At 57.9% G+C, this 24729-nt stretch overlaps 2 protein-coding genes across 3 annotated transcripts in view; both read left to right on the plus strand.

The window, feature by feature from the left end:
* The window catches only part of ADAMTS10 (ADAM metallopeptidase with thrombospondin type 1 motif 10), a 63433-nt gene extending 56579 nt beyond the window's left edge, over positions 1 to 6854 (plus strand). For both annotated transcript variants that reach the window (XM_032712350.1, XM_032712349.1), the window contains exons 20-25: positions 187 to 313; positions 1745 to 1874; positions 2413 to 2617; positions 3262 to 3438; positions 4046 to 4202; positions 5142 to 6854. In XM_032712350.1, the coding sequence (XP_032568241.1) occupies positions 187 to 313; positions 1745 to 1874; positions 2413 to 2617; positions 3262 to 3438; positions 4046 to 4202; positions 5142 to 5251 (906 nt within the window). In that variant the 3' untranslated portion in view covers positions 5252 to 6854. The remainder of the gene's footprint in view (positions 1 to 186; positions 314 to 1744; positions 1875 to 2412; positions 2618 to 3261; positions 3439 to 4045; positions 4203 to 5141) is intronic.
* A 4220-nt stretch (positions 6855 to 11074) lies between these two features.
* LOC116798988 (unconventional myosin-If-like) lies at positions 11075 to 24166 on the plus strand. The gene is given in 31 exon segments (XM_032711702.1): positions 11075 to 11120; positions 11529 to 11564; positions 11567 to 11635; positions 11638 to 11663; positions 13425 to 13514; positions 13926 to 14020; positions 14563 to 14650; positions 14829 to 14918; positions 15413 to 15479; positions 15482 to 15543; positions 15623 to 15757; positions 15832 to 15964; positions 16289 to 16485; positions 16578 to 16658; positions 17178 to 17264; positions 17415 to 17501; positions 17856 to 18023; positions 18111 to 18196; positions 18461 to 18542; positions 18647 to 18753; positions 19024 to 19122; positions 19873 to 20017; positions 20104 to 20218; positions 20859 to 21028; positions 21149 to 21294; positions 21597 to 21743; positions 21824 to 21972; positions 22244 to 22327; positions 22451 to 22652; positions 23043 to 23206; positions 23288 to 24166. Coding segments are annotated over 31 exon segments (3330 nt in total). The 3' UTR covers positions 23365 to 24166.
* The last annotated feature ends 563 nt before the right edge of the window (positions 24167 to 24729 follow it).

Genomic DNA, 24729 nt, shown 5'->3' on the forward strand with positions numbered 1-24729 from the left:
GCTTGTTCCCTGATTGTGTCTCACCTTCAAAGGTGACTGGCTACTGTGCCAATTCTGAGAAGGACTGGAAAAGGGAAAGGGGGGAAGATTTCAGCTGCTCTTGATTTAAGAGAGATTGTGGGATGATCCAGATGGTCATGCTGGACTTCAGTGGCACTGATGCCTTGGTGGTGCCTTTCTCTGCAGGTCCTGGTGCGGACAGAGCCGCAGGGGATCCGCTACAAGTTCAACGCACCCGTTGGCAGGGATGGCTCCAACCAGTATTCCTGGCACTACACCCCATGGACCAAATGCTCCGTGCTGTGTGCAGGGGGTGAGGTTTGATCCCATTTTGGCTGGGGGGGATACATGTCTGCACTGCTGGGACTCCCACTGTTGTGTCTGGTCTGCACCAGGCAGAGCACGGACAGTGGTGTCTGCTCTGCTCTGCTCTCAAGGAGCTCTTGGGTCTCTCCACGTTCCCACCCTGCACTCAGCCAACACAACCCTGTGGGCAGAGTGCCAGGGCAAACAACCTGGGGGCCACTTGCAGCTGGAACACATGTGTGGGTGGTGGAAGTGGTGGAAGGTGGCATATCATAGAATCATGGAATGCTTTGGGCTGGAAGGGATCTTAAAGCCCGTCTTCTTCCACCCCTACCATGGGCAGGGACACCTTCCACTAGCCCAGGTTGCTCCAAGACCCGTCCAACTTGGACTTGGACACTTCCAGGGATGGGGCAGCCACAGCTTCTCTGGGCAACCTGTGCCAGGGCCTCACCACCCTCACAGGGAAGAATTTCTTCCCAATAGCCCATCTAACCCTGCCCTCGGGCAGTATCAGAAGCCTTTCCCCCTTGTCCTGGCACTCCAGGCCCTTTTAAACCCATTTACTTATGCAATGGATCAAATCATGGAATGGCTTTAGATCAGGAGGGACCTTAAAGCTCATCCAGTGCCACCCCCTGCCATGGAAAGGGACACCTTCCACTACCCCAGGTTGCTCCAAGGCCCGTCCAACCTGGCCTTGGACAATTCCAGGGATGGGGCAAGGACATATTGGTCAATCACAATAGTCCCTCTGGCCTCAGATCTACATGTATGTGAACAGAAACACCACTGGTGCTTCCCTGAATCCCTTGAGCTGGTTCCCATGGGGATTGACACCAAGGTTTGGGCCATGTCTTGTGGCTCTGGAGATCCTGGCTGTGAGGGACTGAGCTAGTGTTCAGAAGAGAAGAGCTTAATAATGTTCCCTGTTTAAAGCTCAGGGCCCTGACCTGGTCTTGTGTGCTCGACCTCAACCAAGAGTTTGTCTCCCTTTGTTCCAATTATTCCCCCCAGTGCTGCCCAGAAAATGTCACAAGGCCAAGGTTAGAACAGGTTTATTTGAGGATGAGATCCTTGGAATGCTTTGATCCTCCATCCTGTGACATGCCCTGGCTGGTGACCTTTAGAGTCACAGATTTATAGAATCATTAAGGTTGGAAAGGTCCGAGACCATCGAGTCCAAACTGTGACCAATCTCCACCTTGCCAACTAGGCCACATCCAGTTGTTGACACCATCATTTCACACCCCCAATTTTTACTGGAGATGTCAGAGGAGGCCTTGGTGATGAATAGAAAAGTAGGTTAAGGCTTGAGGTGCAGGGACAAGTGGCTGATCTGTCACATCCCCCCACAGGAGCAGAGCTGTGGGGCCAGTTCCATGTGAGCCCTCACCGTCCTCCTCTCTTTCCTCCTTTGCCTCTTTTCTCTTGGCAGGCAGCCAGATCCAGTCTGTGGTGTGCAGGAAACTTTCTGATGGCTCAACTGTCTCCAATCATTTCTGCAGCCCTGAAAACAAACTGCTGGAGAGGCAGAGGCTGTGCAACACCGAGCCGTGTCCCCCAGTGTGAGTCCCGTGGCAGGGAGCAGGTGGAGGGACGGAGGGTGGGAAAGCCAGTGTGGAAGAGGGTGAAATTCCCCCCTGTCTGCCATTCCTGGGTCAGAGTCCCCCACCACAGCAAAAAAAAAAAAAATCCTGTTGGTCAGGTAATACACAAAATTATCCAATTATTCCGAAATTATTCCAAAGGATCCTTTTCCACCTTCTACCAGTTTTAAACCAGGATGACACCAATGTGTGAGACACTGGTAGGGTATCCAGGGGTGTCACTACCTGGCTAAAGCAGCTCTGTTGCAGAAGAGAGGAAGTTTTCTCCTCCCAGATACTCAATGAGTCTCTCCAAAGTTGTCTCAGCCCATCTCTATCTGTCCTTGCCCCTCCCTTGAAGGGAAGGGGAGATGTGGAGGAACTCTGTGGTTCAACCAGAGCTGCCTGGGAGGCTGTGACCCGAACAGAACCAAGGGCTGAGTGCAGGAGCATGAGGACAAGGACAAGCCTGGCCCACTGAGCTCCTCCCAAGCTCTGCTGTTTGTCCTGTCTCCAGGTGGGTGATTGGGAACTGGTCCGAGTGCAGCCGGAGCTGCAATGAGGGCGTCCGCACGCGCAGCGTCTTCTGCAAGCGCAAGATCTCCGCCACCGAGGAGAAGACCTTGGATGATGCTTCTTGCTCCCACCCACGGCCAAAGATGCTGGAGCCCTGTAACAACCAGACGTGCCCTCCAGAGTGGGTGGCCCTGGACTGGTCAGAGGTAAGAGCCAAAGGAGGGGCATGGAGATGGGGAAGGGTCTGAGGAGCAGCTGAGGGCACTCAGCTGGTTCAGCTGGAGCAGAGGAGACTGAGGGGAGACTCCTCGGGGGCTGCAGCTCCTGCCCAGGGGAGGCGGAGGGGCAGGCGCTGAGCTCTGCTCTGGGACCAGGGACAGGAGCCAGGGAAGGGCTGGAGCTGTGCCAGGGGGTTGGGATGGATCTCAGGGAAAGGTTCTTCCCCCACAGGGTGCTGGGGCATTGCGCAGGCTCCCCAGGGCAGTGGGCACGGCCCCAAGGCTGCCAGAGCTCCAGGAGCGTTTGGACAACGCTCTGAGGGACAGAGTGGGATTGCTGGAGTGTCTGTGCAGGGCCAGGAGTTGAACTGGATGATCCTTGTGGGTCCCTTCCAGCTCAGAATATTCTGTAATTCTGTGATTACCAAGAGCCCTCACCCCTCAGAGGGCCCTGGTCTATGAAGCACTGTCACTCACCAGGTCAGAGCTCACCATAGAGAGCATAACCTGGGGAATGGTCTTGTAGCTCAGGACACAGGGAAGGTGGGAGGACACATCAGGGAGCCGGAGTTGCCTGTCTCTCCTCCTTGCTGGACCCCCTGACCTGTGCCCCCTGTGTCCCCTCCCTGCAGTGCACCCCAAACTGCGGCCCCGGCTTCCGCCACCGCATTGTCCTGTGCAAGAGCGGCGACCACAGCGCGACCCTGCCCACGGCCCAGTGCCACAAGGCCTCCAAGCCCCCCACCAGCATGAGGTGCAACCTGCGGCGCTGCCCCCCACCCCGCTGGGTTACCGGCGAGTGGGGAGAGGTAGGGGCACTCCTCCCTGTGGAAAACTCCCCAGTCCCTCAAATCCTCGTGCACATGAGGCTTTTACCAGCCAGCACAACCCCATGTGGCCACCACAACTATCTGGGACCCTGTGGCAGGGTTCCTTTCTCCCTCCTGGCTCAGAAGGCCATGTGATGGTGGCTCAAGGGCACAGCTGACCCAGGAGTCTCCCAGGTCTAGCAGGGCCCCGTAGAGGTTGTGTGAGGGCCACCATGAGTACCTAGGGTCAGCAGGGCTGTAGTGGCCCAGCTCCATGTAGGGCCACTGCTGGTCCCCCCACCACAGCCCAGCAGGGCAGCACTGACAGTCCTTCCTTCCCTCAACACCCCTCGAGCTGCAGGGTGACATTGGGGTGCAGGAGGCCTGAGAACAGCCAGTGGTTTAGGGTAGGATGGAGAGATCCTCACTGAGTCCTGGAGATTCAAACCAAGCCTTTTGGGAAGGGGGGTAACAGCACTGTCATGCCAGGAGGTCCCTGGGGAGGGAAGGGATGACCACACCCAGCACCCTTTGCACCTCCCAACACCCATCAGGTGTTCCTAAAGCCGCGGTGGCTGCCGCAGCTCCCTGTGTGCTGTCCCCACAGTGCTCGGCCCAGTGTGGCCTCGGCCAGCAGAGAAGATCCGTCCAGTGCCTGGCCCACACTGGGCAGCCGTCCAGTGAGTGTGTGGAGGCCCTGCAGCCCCCGGGAATGCAGCAGTGTGAGACCAAGTGCGAGTCGGGACCCACGGACAACCCTGAGGGTGAGGGGAACAGGGTCTCTGGGATGGGAAAGGTGGGGCACTGCCAGCTCATGGGCTGCGTGGTACAGGGACATCAGAGCCAGCACAGCCTGAGCTGGGCTCTGGGGTGAGGAGACCCCATCCCTGGAAGTGTCCAAGGCCAGACTGGAGGGGCTTGGAACAAACCTGGGCTAGTGGAAGGTGTCTCTGCCCATGGCAGGGGGTGGGACTGGATAGTCTTTAATGTCCCTTCCAATCCAAATCATTCCACAGAGTGGTTTGGGTTGGAAGTGGGGCCATTCTGTGTCCCAGTGCTGTCTCCCACCAGGTCAACCTGGTGTGCTGTGACCCTGAGAAATGGAGTAACTTAAGGCCTTGATCTGCAGCCATGTGAGGACACTGAGGGCACTTGGTGTGTTCAGCTGGAAAGGAGGAGACTGAGAGGAGATCCCACTGCAGTTCCAACTTCCTGGGGAGGGGCAGAGGAGGGCAGGGACTGAGCTTTTGCTCTGGGGGACCAGGGACAGCAGCCAGGGAATGGCTGGAGCTGTGTCAGGGCAGGGTCAGGTTGGATCTCAGGCAAAGGTTCTTCCCCCACAGGGTGGTTGGGCACTGCCCAGGCTCTCCAGGGCAGTGGGCACAGCCCCAAGGCTGCCAGAGCTCCAGGAGTATTTGGATGATCCTCTGGGGCATATGGTGAGACTCTTGGGAATGATCTTGTGCAGGGCTGAGGGTTGGAATCAATGATCTGTGGGGGGCCCTTTCAACTCAGCATGTTCTGTGAGTCTGTGAACTGCACCTTGGCAGAGAGAGGTTTTCAGCAGTGAGGTTCTCAGTAGCTTCTTCATCACAGCATCTCGCTGCTTCCTGGCAAGAACACCCTCAGGAGCTGGACACTGGGGTTCTCCTCACCTTGAGGCAGCTGTAACTCTGCTTCCTTCCCTCTGTCTCCCCCCGCAGAGTGCAAGGATGTCAACAAGGTTGCCTACTGCCCACTCGTCCTGAAGTTCAAGTTCTGCAGCCGGACCTACTTCCGACAGATGTGCTGTAAAACCTGCCAGGGGCATTAGGGACACAGCCTGACCCCTGTGGGAAAACTGGAAGGCAAAAGCTATGCTGGAGGGTCACTGAGCCGGGCCCTTCCCCTCCAACCTGGGAATATCCCCTGGCTCCAACACAGACACTGCTCGTGCTTCCAGTGGGAGCCAGCGCCACCCAAACCCCCAAAACCAGCAACCTTCGCCCCCTGAGCTTCACGACGGCAGGTTCCCAGTTAAACCACTGCAGCTCCCAGCATGGATGAGCGGTGGGAGAGTGGGAATGTGGGCAGGGACATTACTTGAAGTTCTGATGTTATTTATTAGCCGTGGGCCCAGGTCCTGCCAGTGGGGGAAGCGGCACCACTCACCTCATCCTGTTCCACATCCGCGTCCGAGGGTATCACAGAGCACCGTGGTCTGCAGTGGGAGCCTGAGCACACCCAGGGTGCTGCCATTCCCTCGGGGTCCCAGGAGAGACAGAGAGGAGGGTCTGGGTGCATCAGGTGACGAGCGTGGCGTGTGGCTCCTGAGGAAGAGCCGCTGTGGGAAGTGGGGTTGGAGCAGGAATTTTGTTTGCATCCTGTCACCTTGGGACTTGCAGCAGGGGAGAGGGAGCAGGTCACTCCACCATGACACCAGTTTAGCTGGGAGATGGGGGTTATTCAAACACTCATAACGACCTACTTTAATTGGGGTGTCCCCCTGTTTTTCCTGTCACTTTTATGGCCATGTTTATTCCTCGAAGCACGAGCGTGTGCTCAGGGTTACAGTCACTTCATGGGCATCAAGGCCATGCTGGGCTGCAGGGAGTAAAGCAAAGGAGATACAGGACACGAACTGTCCTGTCACAGTGTCCCCACGGCCTTGACTCAGGACCAGCCTGCAGGTCCTGCCCAGAGAATGCCAAAGCCTCTGAGGCTGCTTTGCCTCCAAAGGTGCTTTACTTCCAAAGGTGCTTTGCCTCCAAAAGGTGCTTTGCCTCCAAAAGGTGCTTTTCCTCCCAAAGGCAGCCTGGCCATGTGCCACTGTGGCCTCGGGGTGCCAGTCCCAGTGTCACCCGCTCCTCTGCCCACAGGAGACCTCTGGTGACGGAAAAAGAGCAGGCTTGACATTCCTCCAGGTCACCTCCTGTCCAGATCTGGGCCAACACGTGTCTTCTCCGTGCAGAGGAGATCTGACTTCAAATCTCCAAAGCACATTCTTTCTGTTACCATAATGGTTGTTATCACTACAATTTTCAGGCCTTTCCACATCCCAAAGATGGGAAATCTCATCCAAAGACGTTTTGTTCCTTTAGGGTCATCCCTACAGTGCGGGGAGGGGCCAGTCCTCTTTCCCCAGAGCAAACCTGTGCACCCTCCCAGCCTCCCTGTGTTACTCTACCACCTGTATTTTAATTTTCACCTGCTCCTCGGCCGATTCACAGCTTCTCTGGTGCTCAGCAAACCCCACCTGGCTGGGGGTCCTCATTTGTCTTCCTTCCTGGTGCCATGCTCCGTTCTGACATTTTGGTGAAGGGAGGGGGGTGTTTTCACCTTTTTATATAGATATATATATAATGAAAAATGTTTAACATACTAACTCTGAGGAGGAGCGACGTTAACGGCATGATTTATAATAAAGGAGTAGCTACAATCCCGGGCACAGCTCCTGCTCCCAGTTGTGTCTCATCCCCACACCACCACGATCCTCGTGCCGAAGGAGGGGGTTGGGAGCAGGGGAGGTTTTTCCCAAGGGACTGGAGAAGGTCAGAGAGGTGGAGATCCACGTGTAGGACCCCAGGGTCACAGAGACCCGGTGTTGGTAATGCTGGTCTGGGCCAGCAGGTCAAGGGAGGGGATTCTGCCCCTCTGCCCCCCTCAGGTGAGACCCCACCTACAGAGCTGCTTCCAGCTCTGGGGTCTCCAACATCAGAAGGATTTGGGGCTGCTGGAGTGAGTCCAGAGGAGGCCACAGAGTTGCTCTAGGGCTGGAGCCCCTCTGCTCTGGAGCCAGGCTGGGAGAGCTGGGGGGGTTCACCTGGAGAAGAGAAGGCTCCAGGGAGACCTGAGAGCCCCTTCCAGGGCCTAAAGGGGCTCCAGGAGAGCTGGAGAGGGACTTGGGACAAGGGATGGAGGGACGGGACAAGGGGAATAGCTTCCCAGTGCCAGAGGACAGGGATAGATGGGATACTGGGAAGAAATTCTTCCCTGTGAGGGTGGTGAGGGGTTGGGATGGAATTCCCAGAGAAGCTGTGGCTGCCCCATCCCTGGAAGTGTCCAAGGCCAGGTTGGAGCAACCTGGGATGGTGGGAGGTGTCCCTGACCATGGCAGGGGGTTGGAATGAGATGAGCTTTAAGTTCCCTTCCAACCCAAACCATTCCACGATCCTGTGATCTCAGGATGGTGTGTCTTCGGGGGACTGAGGGGACATGGCAGTCAGAGCTGTCTCAGTCCTTGGCTTTCCACCACAGCAATGGGTCATCTCTGCTCCTCAAGTGTGGCCTTTTTTATTAAAAGACCTGAAAGAAAAAAAAGGCTCTGAGCATCCCTGCCAGACTGCACCAAGCATCCACCTGTTCACCCAGGTGAGTGGCCCCCACAACGAGCAGCAGAGATGGGGACACTGTTGGACAGGGCCACTCCAAGGTCCCATGGCAGCAGAGCCATTCTTGTCCTCCCCACCCCCAGCAAACCCTCACAAAATGAGGAAGTGGGAGGAGAAAAAAAATTAGTCGCAATTTGTAGTTGCAGCAGAAACACGAAGTGCTCCGGGATGGCACCAGAGCCTTGGTGACAGGAGCACAAGCACCCCCGGGGGCAGGACACAGGGACACCATGGTGAGTGCAAGAGGGGCCCTCCTGGGGCCCCCCCAACCCATCCCCCTTAGGCACCCTGGGGATGTCACCCCCCTCTTCCTGCCACCTCAGGGCCACCTCAGGCCTGGCCTGTCCTGCACCCACTGTGCTGCTTCCTGGGAAGTGCCAGGAGCCTGCCAGAGTCCCTGCTGGAGAGGGGACAGTGTTCCCAGGCTTGGGGACAGGGAGCAGGCTGGGGGAAGAGCTGGGTCAGGACACAGAGGTGAGGAGCAGCCAGGGATGGGTGCCAGTGCTGGGCGCAGGGTTGGTGTCCCCCAGAGCAGGATGGAGCCCACCAGGGGATGAGTCTGAGCTGACACAAAGTGTGTTTGATTTTGCTGTGGTACCCACGGGTGAACCTTGTGTTCCTCCTAGCCCAACTTCCCACCAGAACTTCTGGGTTTGGGGTGCTGATGAGGTCAGTGGGGAGTGGGCAGAGCCTGGGGTGGTGGGTGCCAGCCCTGTGCCTCAGGCCAGGAGGGACCCTCTGTGTGTTTGCCCCTATGGTTGGACCTTGCCCCTTGGCAGATGCAGGGAGCAGGGGCTGTAGGCAGCACATGGGGCTGCTGGAAGGCCAGTGGCCACATCTGGAAGTTGCTCCTGAGGCAGAAGAGGAAGATGAAAGCTCTGAAAATTAGGAAGATGCTCAGACATTGAGGGAGAGTCTGCACAGTGGGGTCACAGCCATGTCCTCCAGCCCATGGCCTGCTCTTGGGGGGATGCTGTTCCCAGCCACCACCACTCAGACAGGAAGGGGACAGTGGCCAGGCTGGAATCAAAGCTTCTCCCACCCACGGCCGTGGCTGCCACCTCTGAGAGGCTGCTCAGCTGCTGTTCCCCAGAGACACAGTCACTGTCCCCTCCCCATCGCCGCCCAACACCTGGAGATGTTTTGTGCCTTCTCCAAGGGCCGTGGGGCTGCACAGCCAAACCCCCAACCCCTTCCAGCCCTCATCCCAACCCTTGCCTGTACCTGGTTGTGACAGTGATGTGACAGCCCTGCTGCTCTTCTTGAGGTTTCCGGTGCTTTTAAGGTGTTGCTGTTTCTGGGCCTGCCCTGTCTCAAGACAAACCACCTTGCGCTGCATCCGCTCCCTGCTCGGGGCTTACAGGTTTTTTTGGTGGTTTAGGCCTCAGCTTTGAAGAAAAACATGATGTTTTGCAAGTGCTGCTACAAGGCTGCTCCCCTCCCTGCCTCAGTGATCCTGTCTGAGCTCCAGGGGCATCCAGAGCCCCAGTGCTGACAGTCCCCATCCCACATTCCTGGGGATGCTGCTGGGCTCCTCATGTGTCACCCGCTGTGCATGGCATCACTGTTGGAGCAAAGTCCCTCAGGCACAGAGGCTGCAAAGGGTAGCTGGAAGGTCAGGGGTGGGCAAAAGCTTCTCCCTGCTTAGCATGAGGATGAAATGGTTTCCTGGAGGTGTTTGGTCCAGACACCCTTCCCTAGGGACCTCTGCTCTCCAGTTCATCCCTAACTTCATCCTGGGGCAAAGGAGGGGACCTGGACAGAGGAGGGGACTGAGGAACTGCTGCCCTAAACCTCTAAAAGCAAATTTTGTGCCCCCACTCCCACAGGGTGCTGCCTGCAGCCCCATCCCCTGGGGGCTCACTGGGAACCAAGCTTGGGCAATGCCATGGTTTTGAGGGATCATAATTCCTCTTCATCCTCCCCCAAGATTGTAGTGAGCCCCAGCCCTGCAAACCCCTTGGAACACGCTCGGGGAAGCCAGGCAGGCTCTATGATCCCACAAACAGGGTGGAAACACCCAGAGCCTTGCAGATGTCCAGGACAAACCCTTCATTGAAAGTGAGCCGGTGTTTTCCTTGCAGCTGAGAGCCAGGAAAACACCTGAGCTGGCCCAGAGGAAGAGGAGGTGGCGAAGGCACACGCTCACCACTAACAGCTCTGAGCAGTCGTGTGACTGAAGGAGAAGCTCTGGGTGTCAGATCAAAATCTCCAAGCTTTCAGTGCAGGAAGTGCTCATATTTGCCTTAATTTGGTGCCAGAAGCAGTGCCAGAGGGTTTGGGGTGATGGGGACACGGAACAGAGGTGTTTGGCCCCCCGTGGGCTTTTCCTGGCTCTCTCCTCTTTGCCTGAAGCACAGGGTTTTAGTTGAAGCTGGGCAGCTCCTGGGGTCACTGCCAGCTCCCTGGGAGCTGAAATGGGTGACTGAGCCCACCTGCATTTTTCCAGGTGGATTTTCTAGGGGATATTAGGATGGAGGGCAGGAACAGGAGGGGAAGGCAAGAAAAAGACCCATAAACAACAAACAGGAGGAAGAGGAGAAGCTCCCACAGTGGGGCTGTGTGAGCAGCCCCATTACCCCTTGGACCCCCTGAGCTAGCCCAGCTCCAAAGACAAAAGCCCCTTCACCAGCCATGGGATTTGAGTTGCATTTGGGGTTTGGGGGGCTATGGGTGGTATTTTGGGTTGCACAGCCCAGTGAGGAGGGAGGTGGACAGGGGGAGCAGCACGATGGTGTAGAGGTCCACGTCCCATGAGGGTCCCTCTGTCCCCCATCCCGATGGTGCTGGGTGGTGATGAGCCCCCAAAGACATTGGGGTCCAGAGGCCTGAAATCTTGAGAGGTAGCAGGAAAATGAAGCAAAAGGGGAAGAGGAGAAAAGGGAAATGGAAAGAGTAACAGGCCAGGGGCGACGGGGGAGAAGTGAAATCGGTGATGGAGCAGTGGGGGTAAAAGAGGAACCACGAGGGACAGGCCCAGAGGGGCCACGGGCAGGGTCAGACAGGGTGTCCTCTCCAGCACCTCACCAGGGGCCACACGGGCACCACAGCTGTGCCCAGCACATTCCCCCTGCAGCATCAAGGGTGAGGGGAGCCCTCAGGGGAGTTTCTGCACTGGGAAATCTCACCCCCCGCTCCCAGGGCTGGGTTTACCCCACAAGGGCTTAAACCACAGCCCAGTTTTCCTGCTCTGCCCCAGAGACAGAGCTGGGCAAGTTGGGGGACAGCTGGAAAGAGGGTGCTGGTGTCACCCTGGGCAGGGGGAAATGGTGATGGGGTACAGTGGCACCTCTGCCCTGATACGAAGAGGATGTGGGTGGGCAGAGGATGCCACCACCACCCTTCCCCTGCGTTATTCTGGTGGCCCTTTGACTCATAAGCAGAGCCTGTGCATCAGCTGCTTCCTTAGAGCTTTGTTAAGCTCTGCAAGGAGCGGGGGTGATGGTGCAGATGTGCCCACAGTCTCAGCACCCTGTCGGCTCCTTGTCCAGTGCCAGACCTGTGGTGGAGAGGGATGCAGCCAGAGGGGTGGGGCGAGGCCTGATGCACTGGATTTGGAGCTTTGGGAGCTCCCAGCTTGGCCAAACCCCCTCATTTCTCCTATCTGGAGCCACAGCTGAGCTGGGGCCAATCACAGACTCCCATCAACTTCATGGGAGTTTTGGAGCTCCACTCCCAGCAGTGGTGGCCCCTGTGACACACTCCCTGTGTCCCTAGCAGGGCAGCAGGAGCGCTTCCACTGGCAGAGCCAGAATGTCAGCAGAGCGGTGTGGACGACATGGTGCTGCTCTCCAAGATCAACGAGGAGGCCATCGTGGAGAACCTCAAGAGCGTTTCATGGATGATTTCATCTTTGTATCCTCCCCAGGCAGCATGGATGGGACAGGGAGCAGCAGGGATGGCTCCAAGGGCTTTGTCCAGGGCATGGGACAAACTGGGGCTGCCCCAGTGCTTGCAGAGTGTCCTGTCCTCGCACTGGTGGGACAGGATTGGGATCAGCTGGAGGAATGTTGCCCAATTCCCAAACTGACTTGCACCTGGCACACAGCAACCAAGACCCCCATCCTGCCATGCCCTGGGACTCACTTTGGTTCTTCCTTTGTGGCCACAAAGCCCTGAGCAAAGCCCCTCATCCGCTGTCTCCTGCTGCTCCTGCACACCTGAGACCCACCTGCCTGTGACAAGGGGGCCAGACCTCGTGGCAGGAGTGACCATTGTCCCCTGTTGTGGTCACCACCCTCCCTAGTGCCCGCAGTGTGGCTGCAAACCCAGGCAAACCCTGGGTGGTGCAGGAGCATCCCTGTAGGCACAGGGAGGAGGTGCGACCCCTCACTCCCACCTGTGTCAGGACACACAGGACACCCTCACCCAGAACAGGGGACAAAGCTCCCTCCCTGCCCAGTGTTGCCCCCCCGTGTCATCCCCAGCCCAGTCTCTGCTCCCATCCCAGAGCTGACACTCAGAGCACCAAGCACAAGGCTCTGTGGCTCTCAGCCCATGCTGTGGGTGGAGACGCGTCCCCAAGCCCTTCCTTGCTCACCCCACACCTCCCTGGGGACGTGGACGGCTCAGCACCACCATCCCAGCTTCCCCTACACCCCAGAGCCCCGGGGAGCAGAGTGGGGCACGGTGGGGGCTCTCTGGGCTGACAGCAGGGCTGTCTCCTGCCCACACCACTGGATGTGGTTTCCCTGAAGATGCATCTCTGTCCTTACAAGGCGATGCTGTGCTGGCCAGCTGTGACACAGCCTCCTCCCTGCAGCCCCGGGGCTTCACGTGTCTTTAGGGGCTGGCTTTGGGGTTGGCCTATTTTTTTGTTGTTGGAGGAAAAGAATACCCCACGCAGCGTCTTTCTTCCCTTTTTTTTTTTTTTTTTTTGTGTTGCTGTCTGCAGGGCTCCATCCAGCCATGACTCAGCGTCCTGCACTTCTGCAATTCCCAGAAAAGCCCCTCTCTTCCTGCCCTTTGGTCACTCTCCCCCTGCCCTGCTCTCAGGTGGGACAAAACTAAGACATCAAGGGTTCAAAGTAATCCCACTGGCACCGCTCTGACCCAACCTCCATCTCCCCATGGTGCTGGGGGCTCATTCAAATCCTGCTGCTGCGCCGTTTCCAGGTGCAGTTCCCTGATTTTCCATTCTCCTGCCCACACTGAGTTACCTGGAGATGCTGCAGGCAGGGGCTGAGGCAGCAGAGTGGCAGCAGGGAAAGGCAGGAGCCACAGTTTCTTCCCTCTCAGTGCCTCAGTTTCCCTGACTGGAAAACAGGGATGGGCTCCCACTGCAGAGTGAGTGTGAGCAGAGTGTGAATTCCAGGAGACTATGGGATGCTGGAGATGCCCCATTTGGAGTGGATTCTCAGCCAGGCCAGGGAACTGAGGGGATGCTCCTGCTGTGCCCTGTGTCCCTCACACCACTGGGGACATCCTCAGGCTGAGGGGGCAAAGCCAAGTCATGGCAGCTTCCGAGTGGAAAACCCTCGTGGCACTCCTGGTGCAGCTTCCAGGGCGTGGCAGGGACCCCAAAACCACCTTCCTGCCATTGCTCTGATGCTGCCTCCAGGGTGGGATTGGGCAGTGGGAAGGGAAAGGACACAGAGACCTTAACCTGCCACCCAGACCTACATCGGGCCTGTGCTCATCTCCGTGAACCCCTTCAAGCAGATGCCGTATTTCACCGACCGCGAGATCGAGCTGTACCAGGGCGCGGTGAGGCTGCCATGGGCTCTTTGGGTTCAAAACCTTTGGGGTGTCCCCTGAGGGTCCCCCTCCTCCCCAGCCCTTCGGCTGCTGCAGGGGTCAGTGCTCCCCAGCAGTGCTCCCTAGCACGTCAGTAACGAGGCTCAGAAGCAAACCCACATTCCTGGGAAATTCAGCTCATAAATCCACACCAAAGCAACCCAAACACGGTAAAATCCTGCCCAAGTGGCTCTGCCTGATGAGCTGCCCAGGAATGAGGGGAGAGTCAAAAAACCTTGGACGTGCTGCTGATGAGCTCATGTTTGCGGGAAGGGACTAATTCCCATGTGGGGAAAGTTAAGGGGATTTGGGGCGGGGGCTCAGGACGGGGGGCTGGTGGCTGCTCTGTGCTCAGCATCACTGTCCCTGTCCCCTGTTTAGGCTCAGTATGAAAATCCCCCCCATATCTACGCCCTGACTGACAACATGTACCGGAACATGCTGATTGACGGGGAGAACCAGTGTGTCATCATCAGGTACTGGGGGACACTGGGCACAGTTGGGACCCCGTGTCACTGCTCTGGGACAGCATCCCCCCAGCACCCCTTCTCCCCACACCCAGGGACTTCCTAATTAAATACAGCAACCATGTGATGGCAAGAAGTGGCTGGAGTGTCCTGGGGGACATTTTGGTGTCTGGAGGGACCCCGATGTCCTGGGCCACTGGGTGGTCCCAGGCAGGGCCAGAGCCTTGTGCAATGCACCTTTCCGGTGGAGTGTTGCAAGGGAAATGGTCAGGATGTGGGGGAAGGCCAGAGACTTCCCCTTGAGGCTCCCAGGTCTCCCTCTTCCCCTCCAAAACCCAGCAACAAGAAATCCAACATCTCACCGAGCAATGCTCTGGTCCTACTTACACCCCAGAGTGCCTGGGCAGCCCTGTCCCCAGGGGGAAGGTCACAGCCCCCAAAACTTGCTGTCACCCTCTGGTCCTGCTAAAGCATCACCCCCTGAAGCCCCCCAGGGAGGGTGACTCTGGTGGGACCATCTCACAGCCTCCTCTGCTTTGGCATTTGCACAGTGGAGAAAGCGGGGCCGGCAAAACGGTGGCGGCAAAATACATCATGGGCTACATCTCCAAAGTGTCCGGGGGTGGGGACAAGGTGCAGGTAGGTCTGTGGTCACCCCTGCCACAGGGCACTTCACTTCCCAAGCTCTCCCCAGCCCCCGACCCCCCCACAGAGCAGCCATTTCTGGGTTGGGGACACACAAAGTCCCCAACCCCAAGGCCATGGGACACAGCTGGATGGCCTCCACAGCTCAGACCTGCCCTTCCTCTGCCCCCAGCACGTGAAGGACATCATCCTGCAGTCCAACCCACTGCTGGAAGCCTTTGGAAATGCCAAAACTGTCCGGAACAATAACTCCAGCCGCTTTGTAAGTGTTGCCAGGGCAGTGCAGAGGGTCACAAAATCACAAATTTAGGTTAAAAAAGACCTTTAAGATCATCGAGTCCAACCACTAACACAGCACTGCCAAGCCACCCCTAAACCATGTTCCCAGGTGCCACAGCCACACAGCTTTTAAATCCTTCCAGGGATAGTGACTCCCACTGCCCTGGGCAGCCTATCCTGTGCCTGATCGCCCTTTCAGCGAAGGAATTTTCCTAATATCCAACCTAAAACCTTCCTGGGACAATTTGAGGCTATTTCCTCTAGTCCTGTTGTCCTGTTGCTTATTACCTGGGAGGAGAGACTGACCTTCACCTGGCTCCAGGCAGCTATGGAGAGCAAAGAGGTTTCCACATGAGCAGGGATAAACATCCCAGCAATGCTCCTCCTGTGGATGGAAACAGAGGAGAGTGACGGGGCTCGGAGGAGTAAGAAATCCCAGCAGGGCCGTGGCTCTGAGCAGCATCTGTGCCGGGGCAGGGGAAGTACTTCGAGATCCAGTTCAGCCGGGGTGGAGAACCCGACGGGGGGCAGATCTCCAACTTTCTGCTGAGAAGTCGCGGGTAGTGAGCCAGAACGAGTGCGAGGAGGAATTCCACATCTACTACCAGGTACTGGGGTGGTCAGGAGCTGCCGGGCTGGGAGGGGGAGCCAGAGACCAGGTAACTGCAGCTACTCATTCCCTCGCAGCTCATCGAAGGGGCGTCCCAAGAGCAACGACAGAACCTGGGCATCATGAGCCCGGACTATTACTATTACCTGAACCAGACAGACACCTACCAGGTGGAAGGCACGGATGACCGCAGCGACTTCCATGAGACCATGGTGAGCGCCCGGGAAGGGGGTCCTCAAAGCCTCCGCAGCTGGGCGGGGGCTGATGAGCTCCCTGCCCCCCCCAGAATGCCATGCAGGTCATCGGCATCCAGGGTGAGGACCAGCAGCTGGTGCTGCAGATCGTGGCCGGGATCCTCCATCTGGGAAACATCAGCTTTCGCGAGGAAGGGAACTACGCCCGGGTGGAAAACGTGGACTGTGAGTAGCCAAGTAGCTCCAGGGGAGGGCGGGTGGTGATGGTCACAGAGACCCCTGGAATTGAGGGGCAAACTGTGTCACAAATTCCCTGGCAGAGGAGGGAGGCAGCACCATGTTAGAGATGGAGAAACTGAGGCACAAGCAAATGGCTCAACCAGGGCTTGATTAGCAAGGGGATGGATAGCAGGAGTCGCTGCGATTTGGCAGAGGAAGGACCCACCCGTGTCCCCACCCACTGCTGTCCTTGGCACTCGGACGGACTGGGGGTTCCAGCCAGGGCTGTGGGTGTACAGGCAGCCCTGACTACCTCCCTGCTCTGCCCAGCCCTGGCCTTCCCTGCCTACCTGCTGGGGGTCAACCAGGACCGCCTGAACGAGAAGGTGACCAGCAGGAAGATGGACAGCAAGTGGGGCGGCCGCTCCGAGTCCATCACTGTCACCCTCAACGTGGAGCAGGCGGCCTACACCCGCGACGCCCTGGCCAAGGGGCTCTACGCCCGTGTCTTTGACTTCCTCGTGGAGGTAGGTGGTCCTCTGGGCGTCACCATCTGCTCCAGAGTAAGCCAATCCCACTGCCTTGCACCTGTGGTGATGGCTTGTCCCCTCTCCCACAGTCCATCAACAGGGCCATGCAGAAGCCGTATGAGGAGTACAGCATTGGGGTGCTGGACATCTACGGCTTCGAGATATTCCAGGTGTATGATCACAGAATGTCCTGAATTGGAAGGGACCCACAAGGATCATCAGTCCAGCTCCTGGCCCTGCACAGGACACCCCAACAATTCCACCCTGTCCCTGAGAGCGTTGCCCAAACTCTCCTTGAACTCTTTGCATGACCACTGCCCTGGGGAGCCTGTTTCAGTGCCTGACCACCTGCTAGGGGAGGAAGCTTTTCCTAATATCCAACCCAAACCCTCCCTGACACAACTTCAGGCCATTCCCTTGGGTTCTGTCACTGGTCACCACAGAGATCAATGTCTGCCTCTCCTATTCCCCTCACAAGGAAGTTGTTGCTTTGCTGTAGGAGTCCAGCTGGGAATGTCCTTCCCTGCTCCTGCAGCAAGGAGAGCAGCTGGATCAGGGGGATGTCAGACCCCAAGAAGGGTCCCTGGAGCAGCACCCAAAGGCTCTGTTGGTTGAGGTCCCTGGAATAAGCCAGAAGGGCAGAATACAACTCAGCCCTGCTTTCTCTTTCATCTTTTGTACCTTTGCAGAAAAATGGCTTTGAGCAATTCTGCATTAACTTTGTGAATGAGAAGCTGCAGCAGATCTTCATAGAGCTGACCCTGAAGGCAGAGCAGGTACAGGGGGTGCTGGGCTGAGGGGCAGCAGGGCTGTGCCAGCATCCCAATTCCTGCACCCTCCCTCCTCCCTGGTACAGCTGGAGCAGGGGGGCTGCAGTGTATCCCATGGGCTCAGGAGCCCACACAGCTCTCCCTGTGCTTCCCCAGGAGGAATATGTGCAGGAGGGGATCAAGTGGACCCAGATCCAGTATTTCAACAACAAGGTGGTGTGTGACCTAATAGAGAACAAGCTGGTGAGTGGGGTCCCCTCTGCCAGGGGAGGCTTTCTCGGGGAGCAGAGGCACCAGCAGGGGCTGAGTGGGCTGAGTACTGTCAAGGATGGGTGGCAGAAGCCAGTCCTGATGGGGAGCAGAGAATCACAGAATGGTTTGGGTTGGAAGGAACCTTAAAGCCCATCTCATTCCACCCCTTGCTGTAGGCAGGGACACCCTCCACTAGACCAGGTTACTCCAACCTGGACTTGAACCTTGACTCTCCTCTGCATCCTTAACCTAAGCTGAGGTTCAGCATGAAACAGCTTTGACCAGCACAGCCAGGTGCAGGATTGGGACCTTTGGACACCCATGGTTTCCCTCTCCCTCTGCCAGAACCCCCCTGGGATCATGAGTGTCCTGGATGACATCTGTGCCACCATGCATGCCACGGGCGAGGGCGCGGACCAGACCCTGCTGCAGAAGCTGCAGGCGGCCGTGGGTACCCACGAGCACTTCAACAGCTGGAGCTCGGGCTTCATCATCCACCACTATGCAGGCAAGGTACAGCTCCCCAGACCCCACACTCTGCACCCCACACCCTTCACCTGGCCACCAGGGCGCAGGGCTGAGGTCCCCTCCTGTCCGCAGGTGTCCTACGACGTGAACGGCTTCTCTGAGCGCAACCGGGACGTACTGTTCACCGACCTCATCGAGCTCATGCAGAGCAGTGAACTGTGAGTCCTGGCAGTTCTGGGGACACCCCAAAAGGGCTGGGGCACAGGGTAGCATCCTCAACATCCAGATCCTGCTTTTGTGGGAACCACAGCTGGGGGTGCTCAGCATCCTGCATCGCCCCACAGGCCCCATGGGTGACATCCCCCCAGGTGACATCCCAGGGCTGCAGGGCTGGGAAAAGGGGGGCTCACCCACCAGCACTGACCCTGCTGAGCCTGGGGAGCCTGGCAGCTCTCACCTGGGGACTGTCACCTCCCTTCCAGCGGTTTCATCCGGATGCTTTTCCCAGAAAAACTTGATTCTGACAAAAAGGGACGACCAACCACGGCGGGCTCCAAAATCAAGGTACGTCCCATGGGCTGCAGGACGGTGGCTGCCCCTGGGTCAGCAGCAGGGTGATGGGCTCCCACCAACATCTTTAATGCTCCAGAGGTCGATCCTTGCAACAGAAACAGGCCAATGACCTGGTGAACACGCTAATGAAGTGCACTCCACACTACATCCGCTGCATCAAACCCAATGAGACCAAGAAACCCCGGGACTGGGAGGAGAGCAGGTAACAGGGAGCCCACAGAGCCCAGGGAATGGGACACAGCCATGGAGAGGTGGCCAGGACTGGCTTTCCTCCAAAAACTGGTCCCTCTGAGCTGCCCACAGATCCAGGGCAGAACGAGGAGTGTGTGTAGGCGCTCCATCCCCTTTAGGTGCATCACTCATCTGAGCCCCAAGAAGCTCTCATGTACATCCCTTTGCAAACAGGGGCCAAAGGGCCCCAGCAGGTCCCACCGTGACCTGCCATCCCACTCTGTCCCTCCTGGCTCCGCAGGGTGAAGCACCAAGTCGAGTACCTGGGGCTGAAGGAGAACATCCGGGTGCGCCGGGCGGGATTCGCCTACCGCCGGCTCTTCCACAAATTCCTGCAACGGTGAGTGACCATGGGGAATTAATTTAATTATTTAGATAGTAATTGTTTTATAAATTTAGGATAAATTAATGCAACCCCCTGCCATGGGCAGGGACACCTTCCACTAGCCCAGGTTGCTCCAAGCCCTCTCCAACCTGGCCTTGGACATTTCCAGGGATGGGGCAGCCACAGCTTCTCTGGGCAACCTGTGCCAGGGTGTCCCCACCCTCACAGGGAAGAATTTCTTCCCCAAGATCCCATCTAAACCTTCTCTCTTTCAGTTTGAATCCTTTTCCCCTTGTCCTTTCCCCCTACCTGCTCTTGTGAAAAGCACTTTATGTTGCTGTGAAGTATCAGGGGTGGTGGGAGCCCCAGATATCCTTCTCTTGTACCCCAAATTGGCCTCCCAGTGCTGTGGATCATGAAGACACAGCCAGGCAGCACCAGTACACACCTGTCTGAAGTGGGTCCCTCTCTTTATGGGATGGGGGATGGCAGATCTCTGCAGTCCAGCTGTGTCACGGCTTTTCATTAGGAAGAAATTCATCCCTGTGAGGGTGCTGAGGCCCTGGCACAGCTTTCCCAGAGAATCTGTGGCTGCCCCATTCCTGGAAGTGTCCAAGGCCAGGTTGGACAGGGCTTGGAGCAACCTGGGTTAGTGGAAGGTGTCCCTGCCCATGGCAGGGGGTGGGACAAGATGATCTTTTAAGATCCCTTCCAACCCAACCCCGCCCGTTCCATGATTCCCTGATTCAGTGTCTCTCCCCACAGCTACGCCATCCTCACCCCCGAGACGTGGCCGTCGTGGCGCGGGGACGAGCGCCAAGGGGTGCAGCACCTGCTGCGCTCCGTCCACATGGACCCCGACCAGTACCAGATGGGCCGGAGCAAAGTGTTCGTCAAGAACCCCGAGTCGGTGGGTGCCTCCCAGCTCTGCACCCCCAGGGACACTGCGGTGGGGTGTCCTGGACAGCCACACTCAGCACTCTGTGTCCCTCCCAGCTCTTCCTGCTTGAGGAGATGCGGGAGAGGAAATTTGACGGCTTCGCCCGCGTGATCCAGAAGGCCTGGCGCCGGCATGTCGCCATCAGGAAGTACGAGCAGATGAGAGAGGAGGGTAAGGCCAGGCAAGGACATGGACACCATCACCCCAGCACCCCTTTTAGGGTGTTTTTCATTAGGACAGCTCATCTGCCAGAGTAGCATCCCGACTCCTAATCATGGCACTTATGAGGAGGGGTGTGAAGAGGAACCAGACCATGAGATGTCCAGAGTCTTTTCCCACATCTTGAAGGAAGGCAAAGATTTCTTGCTCTCATTTCCAGCCCCGGGAGGGGCCGTAAGACAGAAGCAGATCCTTGTGCTGTCTCGTTCTGCATTTCATTACCTGCACAAGGATGGAGAGGAGTAGCTGGGAGTCAGTGTTGGTAGAGGGATGGGAAAGCCCAGTGGTCCCTGCCTGACCCCCTACAGGGGTTTTCCCACCTTCCCAAACATGCAGTGAAAAATCAAGGAGGAAAATCCAGAAAGCAGCTGTGACCATCCCTCCTTCCCACAGCAAAAGGATTTCTGAAGGCAATTAATGGATTTCAAAGCCAGCCCGGCTCAAGCAGCTGGGATTCCTCCCATGGCATACAACAAGCCCCACTTCTTGCTGCCATGATCCGTGTGACAGATCCCACAGCTGGTTTGGGAGGGCTCTGAGCCGCCAGCACAGAGCCCTGTCTGACCAGAGTTGCTTTGGGATTCTTTCACAGCTGCCAGCATCCTCTACAACTTCAAGCAGCGGAGGAGGAACAGCATCAACAGGAATTTCGTGGGTGATTACCTGGGCATGGAGGAGCGGCCGGAGCTGCGCCAGTTCCTGGCCAAGCGGGAGCGGATCGACTTCGCCGACTCCGTCACCAAATACGACCGGAGGTTCAAGGTACACGGACACACCTGTGGCTTGGGACGGCCATGGTGGCTTTCCTTGGGTGGGATGTGTCTGTGGGGCAGGCGCCCCCTAGCAAACACCCCTCACCCCCCTCTCCTGTCCCTTTCCCAGCCCATCAAGCGGGATTTCATCCTCACCCCCAAGTACTTCTACCTGATTGGGCGGGAGAAGGTGAAGAAGGGCCCTGAGAAGGGGCAGATCAAGGAGGTGCTCAAGAAGAAGGTGGAGCTCCTGGCAGTGAGCGGAGTCTCGCTGAGGTGTGTCCCTTAGCTTGGGCTCCACAGGGGGGGTCACCTCAACCTCCACCGGCCTCCCCATACCCTGCTGTCCCCCAGCCCCCTGTCCATGGTGCCCCCAGCCCCTTGTCCCTGGAGGCACCAGATCATCGAGCTGTGAGGAGGAGGCTCCCCACAGGACGCTTTGGAGGTCTTGCAGCTTTCCAGCCAAATCACCCTCTAAATTTCCTTGGGGTGGACCCAAGCCCAGCAGGGCCCCCAGAGCCAGCTGGCACCAGCCTTGCCTCCTACTGACACCCCGCAAACTGGGGTTGCTCCCCCAGCACCAGGCAGGATGACTTCTTCATCCTCCATGAGAAGGATGCCGACAACTTCTTGGAGTCCATCTTCAAGACGGAGCTGATCAGCCTGTTGTGCAAACGCTTTGAGGAGCTCACCCGTTCCAAGCTGCCCCTCTCCTTCAAGGATACGTAAGGATGGGGGCCAGGAGAGGTGACAAAGCAGGACAGGGCCCTGTCACTGTGGTCTCATGGCCCTGTCTCTCCCCTAGACTACAGTTTCGGGTGAAGAAGGAGGGCTGGGGCGGTGGTGGCACCCGCAACGTCACCTTCATCAGAGGACAGGGTGACACGGCCACCCTCAAAGCTGGAGGCAAAACCCTTACGGTCAGCATCGGGGATGGGCTCCCCAGGAATGCCAGTGAGTGCCAGGGCACCCAGGGGGTGGCAGGGGGGGCACACAGGAGTGCTGGGGCTGCAGGGCACAGCTGGAGGCCTGGGAATATTGGGGTGAGCTGGTGTGTGCCCAACCCTGCTGGGTTTGTGTCTCACCCAGGAGGGACCCACTTCTGCTGGGGTGAAAGGGCAGCACAGAGAGCTTTGGGAACAGGACAGCTGGGTATAAATGAGGGGGAAGCCCCCTCAGCTGGCTCTGAGGACAGTCACCTAACGGGGGGCTTGTGTCCCCCCAGAGCCCACAAGGAAGGGGGCAACGCAGAGCAGAGGCGGCAGCAGGGTCCCAGCACCCTCCCGGACCGCCCCACCAGCACCGAGAGGTGAGGAGGGGGGTGCCAGGGAGGGGAGACCCCAGCCTGGATCCAGCCAGTGCTGCACTCCCAGGGGGTGCAGGCTGAGCATGGACTCCCCGTAATGCACCATCCTGGGATGGGATCTTCCAGGAGCCTGCAGGAATGGGGCACCTCAGTTCCCACAGGGTGATGGGCGGCCACAGAGGGACACCTACAAGGTGCCCCAGAAGCAGACACGGGGCCCACCGGCCACGGCACTGCCCCCCCTGAACGCTGGCCACCAGCCCAGGACACGGCCCCCATCTGAGCACAACATGGATTTCCTCAACGTGCCTGACCAGGGGGTAGCTGGGTAAGTCCTGTCCCATGTCCCACTCCCTGACATATCCTCCCCTCCCACTGCCACCAGCACCAGGAGATGCTTTTTCCCCTCTGAGGAGCAGACCAAGTTGGGGCAACCTGCCTTCGCTGCCAGGCTCTTGTGTATCCCAGTTCTCCCAGTCCCTGTACTGGAAGACCCATCTGCAGGCACAGAGCATCCCATGGGTGTGAGGCAGCAGGATAGGAAGGAGGGTGCAGCACATCCTGGCTGAGTTCTCCCAGTCCCTGCACTAGGAGGACCCACCTCCTAGTAGACACGGAGCATCCCAGGGGTGTGGGAGGGCAGGGTGGGAAGGAGGGAGCAGCACACCCCCCACCCTCCTGCCCTCCCCGTGTGGACCCCGTTCCTCCCACCCCTCAGGATGCAACGCCGGCGCAGTGTGAGCCAGCGGCCGCCCCCGGCCCGGCGGCCCAAGGCCCAGCCCAAGGCGGTGCCGCGGTGCCGGGCGCTCTACCAGTACGTCGGGCAGGACGTGGATGAGCTCAGCTTCAACGTGGGGGACATCATTGACATCCTGCTGGAAGGTACCAACCTCTGTCTTGCCCAGCTTCTCTCCCCGCTGTGGCAGCACCACCCCTGACCTGGCTGGTTCTCCCCTTTCCCAGATATCTCAGGCTGGTGGAAAGGCCGCCTGCACGGCAAGGAAGGGCTTTTCCCTGGGAACTACGTGCAGAAGATCTGAGCTGGGCGCAGCGACCACGTGGCTGGAGGCAAAGAGGGGGTCACCACCCTCCCAGCCCACCTCTGTGAGGCTGTGCCACATGGATCCATGGTAGTTCTCCACCAATGTTTATTATGGAGCAAGTGCTTCCCGCTGTGCTGGTGCCAACCACTGAATCCCACAGCTGCTTTAGCAGGTGGCATTCCCACAGCAAGGACAGGTTCTTTGCTGCTTGTTCATACTCTGGGACTGAAACTATCATGGGGTATAAATAGGATTGTTGTTAATAATTATGGTAAATAGTCAGACTCGGCAAATCTGACTCAGAAATTGGGTTTGGGGGTTGTGTTTCACACCAATGCCATCCCATGGCTCCCACTGGCCCCATGACAAGAGCTCTGATGCGGGTAGACACTTACAGGAGGCAGCCCCATTCCACCCACATTAAACCCTCCAGAAGACATTGAATACAGAAACCAGCTCGCCCAGGAATTCAGCTCAGGCATCTCCACATCCCAGCGTGGCTCTGGATCACTCACAGCCAGTGGGAGCTGCCAGGGCAGCAGCAAAGCAGGACCAGGGCACCATCACCAATCCCTGATTTCTCACAGGTAAAGCTCCAAGGATCAATTAGACAAAGTCCATGGAGCTGTGACACGTTTTTCTGATGGTGGTCAGAAGAGTGCTGGGCCCCCCCAGTTTGCAGAGTGGGAGTCTCATCTATGGGGGGCCAGGGTTGATGTGTGGGGTGGAAATCACCATCCTTGGGATTCAGGGACACTCTACATCCCGAACTCCCAGGACAGGATTCAGGAACACTCTCCACCCCAAACCCCAGGACAATGGGATAGCTGTGGCTGCATGGGGGGTGTTGGGTGGGGGTTGATTCCGACCCAGCTGTTCCAGGAGGTTTGCAGCAGGGGAAGGGATGGACAGGGCCGACATGTCAGGGCTCCTTTCGGCCCTCCTCCCCCTTCCCTCTCCCCCCCCCCCCCCCCCGGAGGAAGTGACGACAGCCCTGATTCCACATGGCCCTGCCTCAGCCTCACATCCCAGCCCTCCTCTTCCTCCCTCCCGCTTCCCGCTGCCCCAGCACAGACCTGCTGTCCCACAGACGGGACCCCAGGGTGGGGGTGGCAGAGAGCAGGAACGCGCTGGGATGGGAAGTCCCCCATAACCCCACACTGAAAATGGTTCTTGCCCTCCAGCCCCAATATGGGGTTTTACCACCCCTGTGGTCCTTGGGGTGATTTTTCCTCTAAATCCCAGGTTTTTAGGATCCTTGCGCTGCAAAGTTTTTTTTCTTTGGTGGGGGGGTGGGAGCAGGTAGAGCCTTTGTTTTTATTTTAATGAAAAATAATGGCTTTGGAAACTCTGGGGATTTAG

The sequence above is a fragment of the Chiroxiphia lanceolata genome, chromosome 27, assembly GCF_009829145.1.
Source record: "Chiroxiphia lanceolata isolate bChiLan1 chromosome 27, bChiLan1.pri, whole genome shotgun sequence".
Classification (NCBI taxonomy): Eukaryota; Metazoa; Chordata; class Aves; order Passeriformes; family Pipridae; genus Chiroxiphia; species Chiroxiphia lanceolata.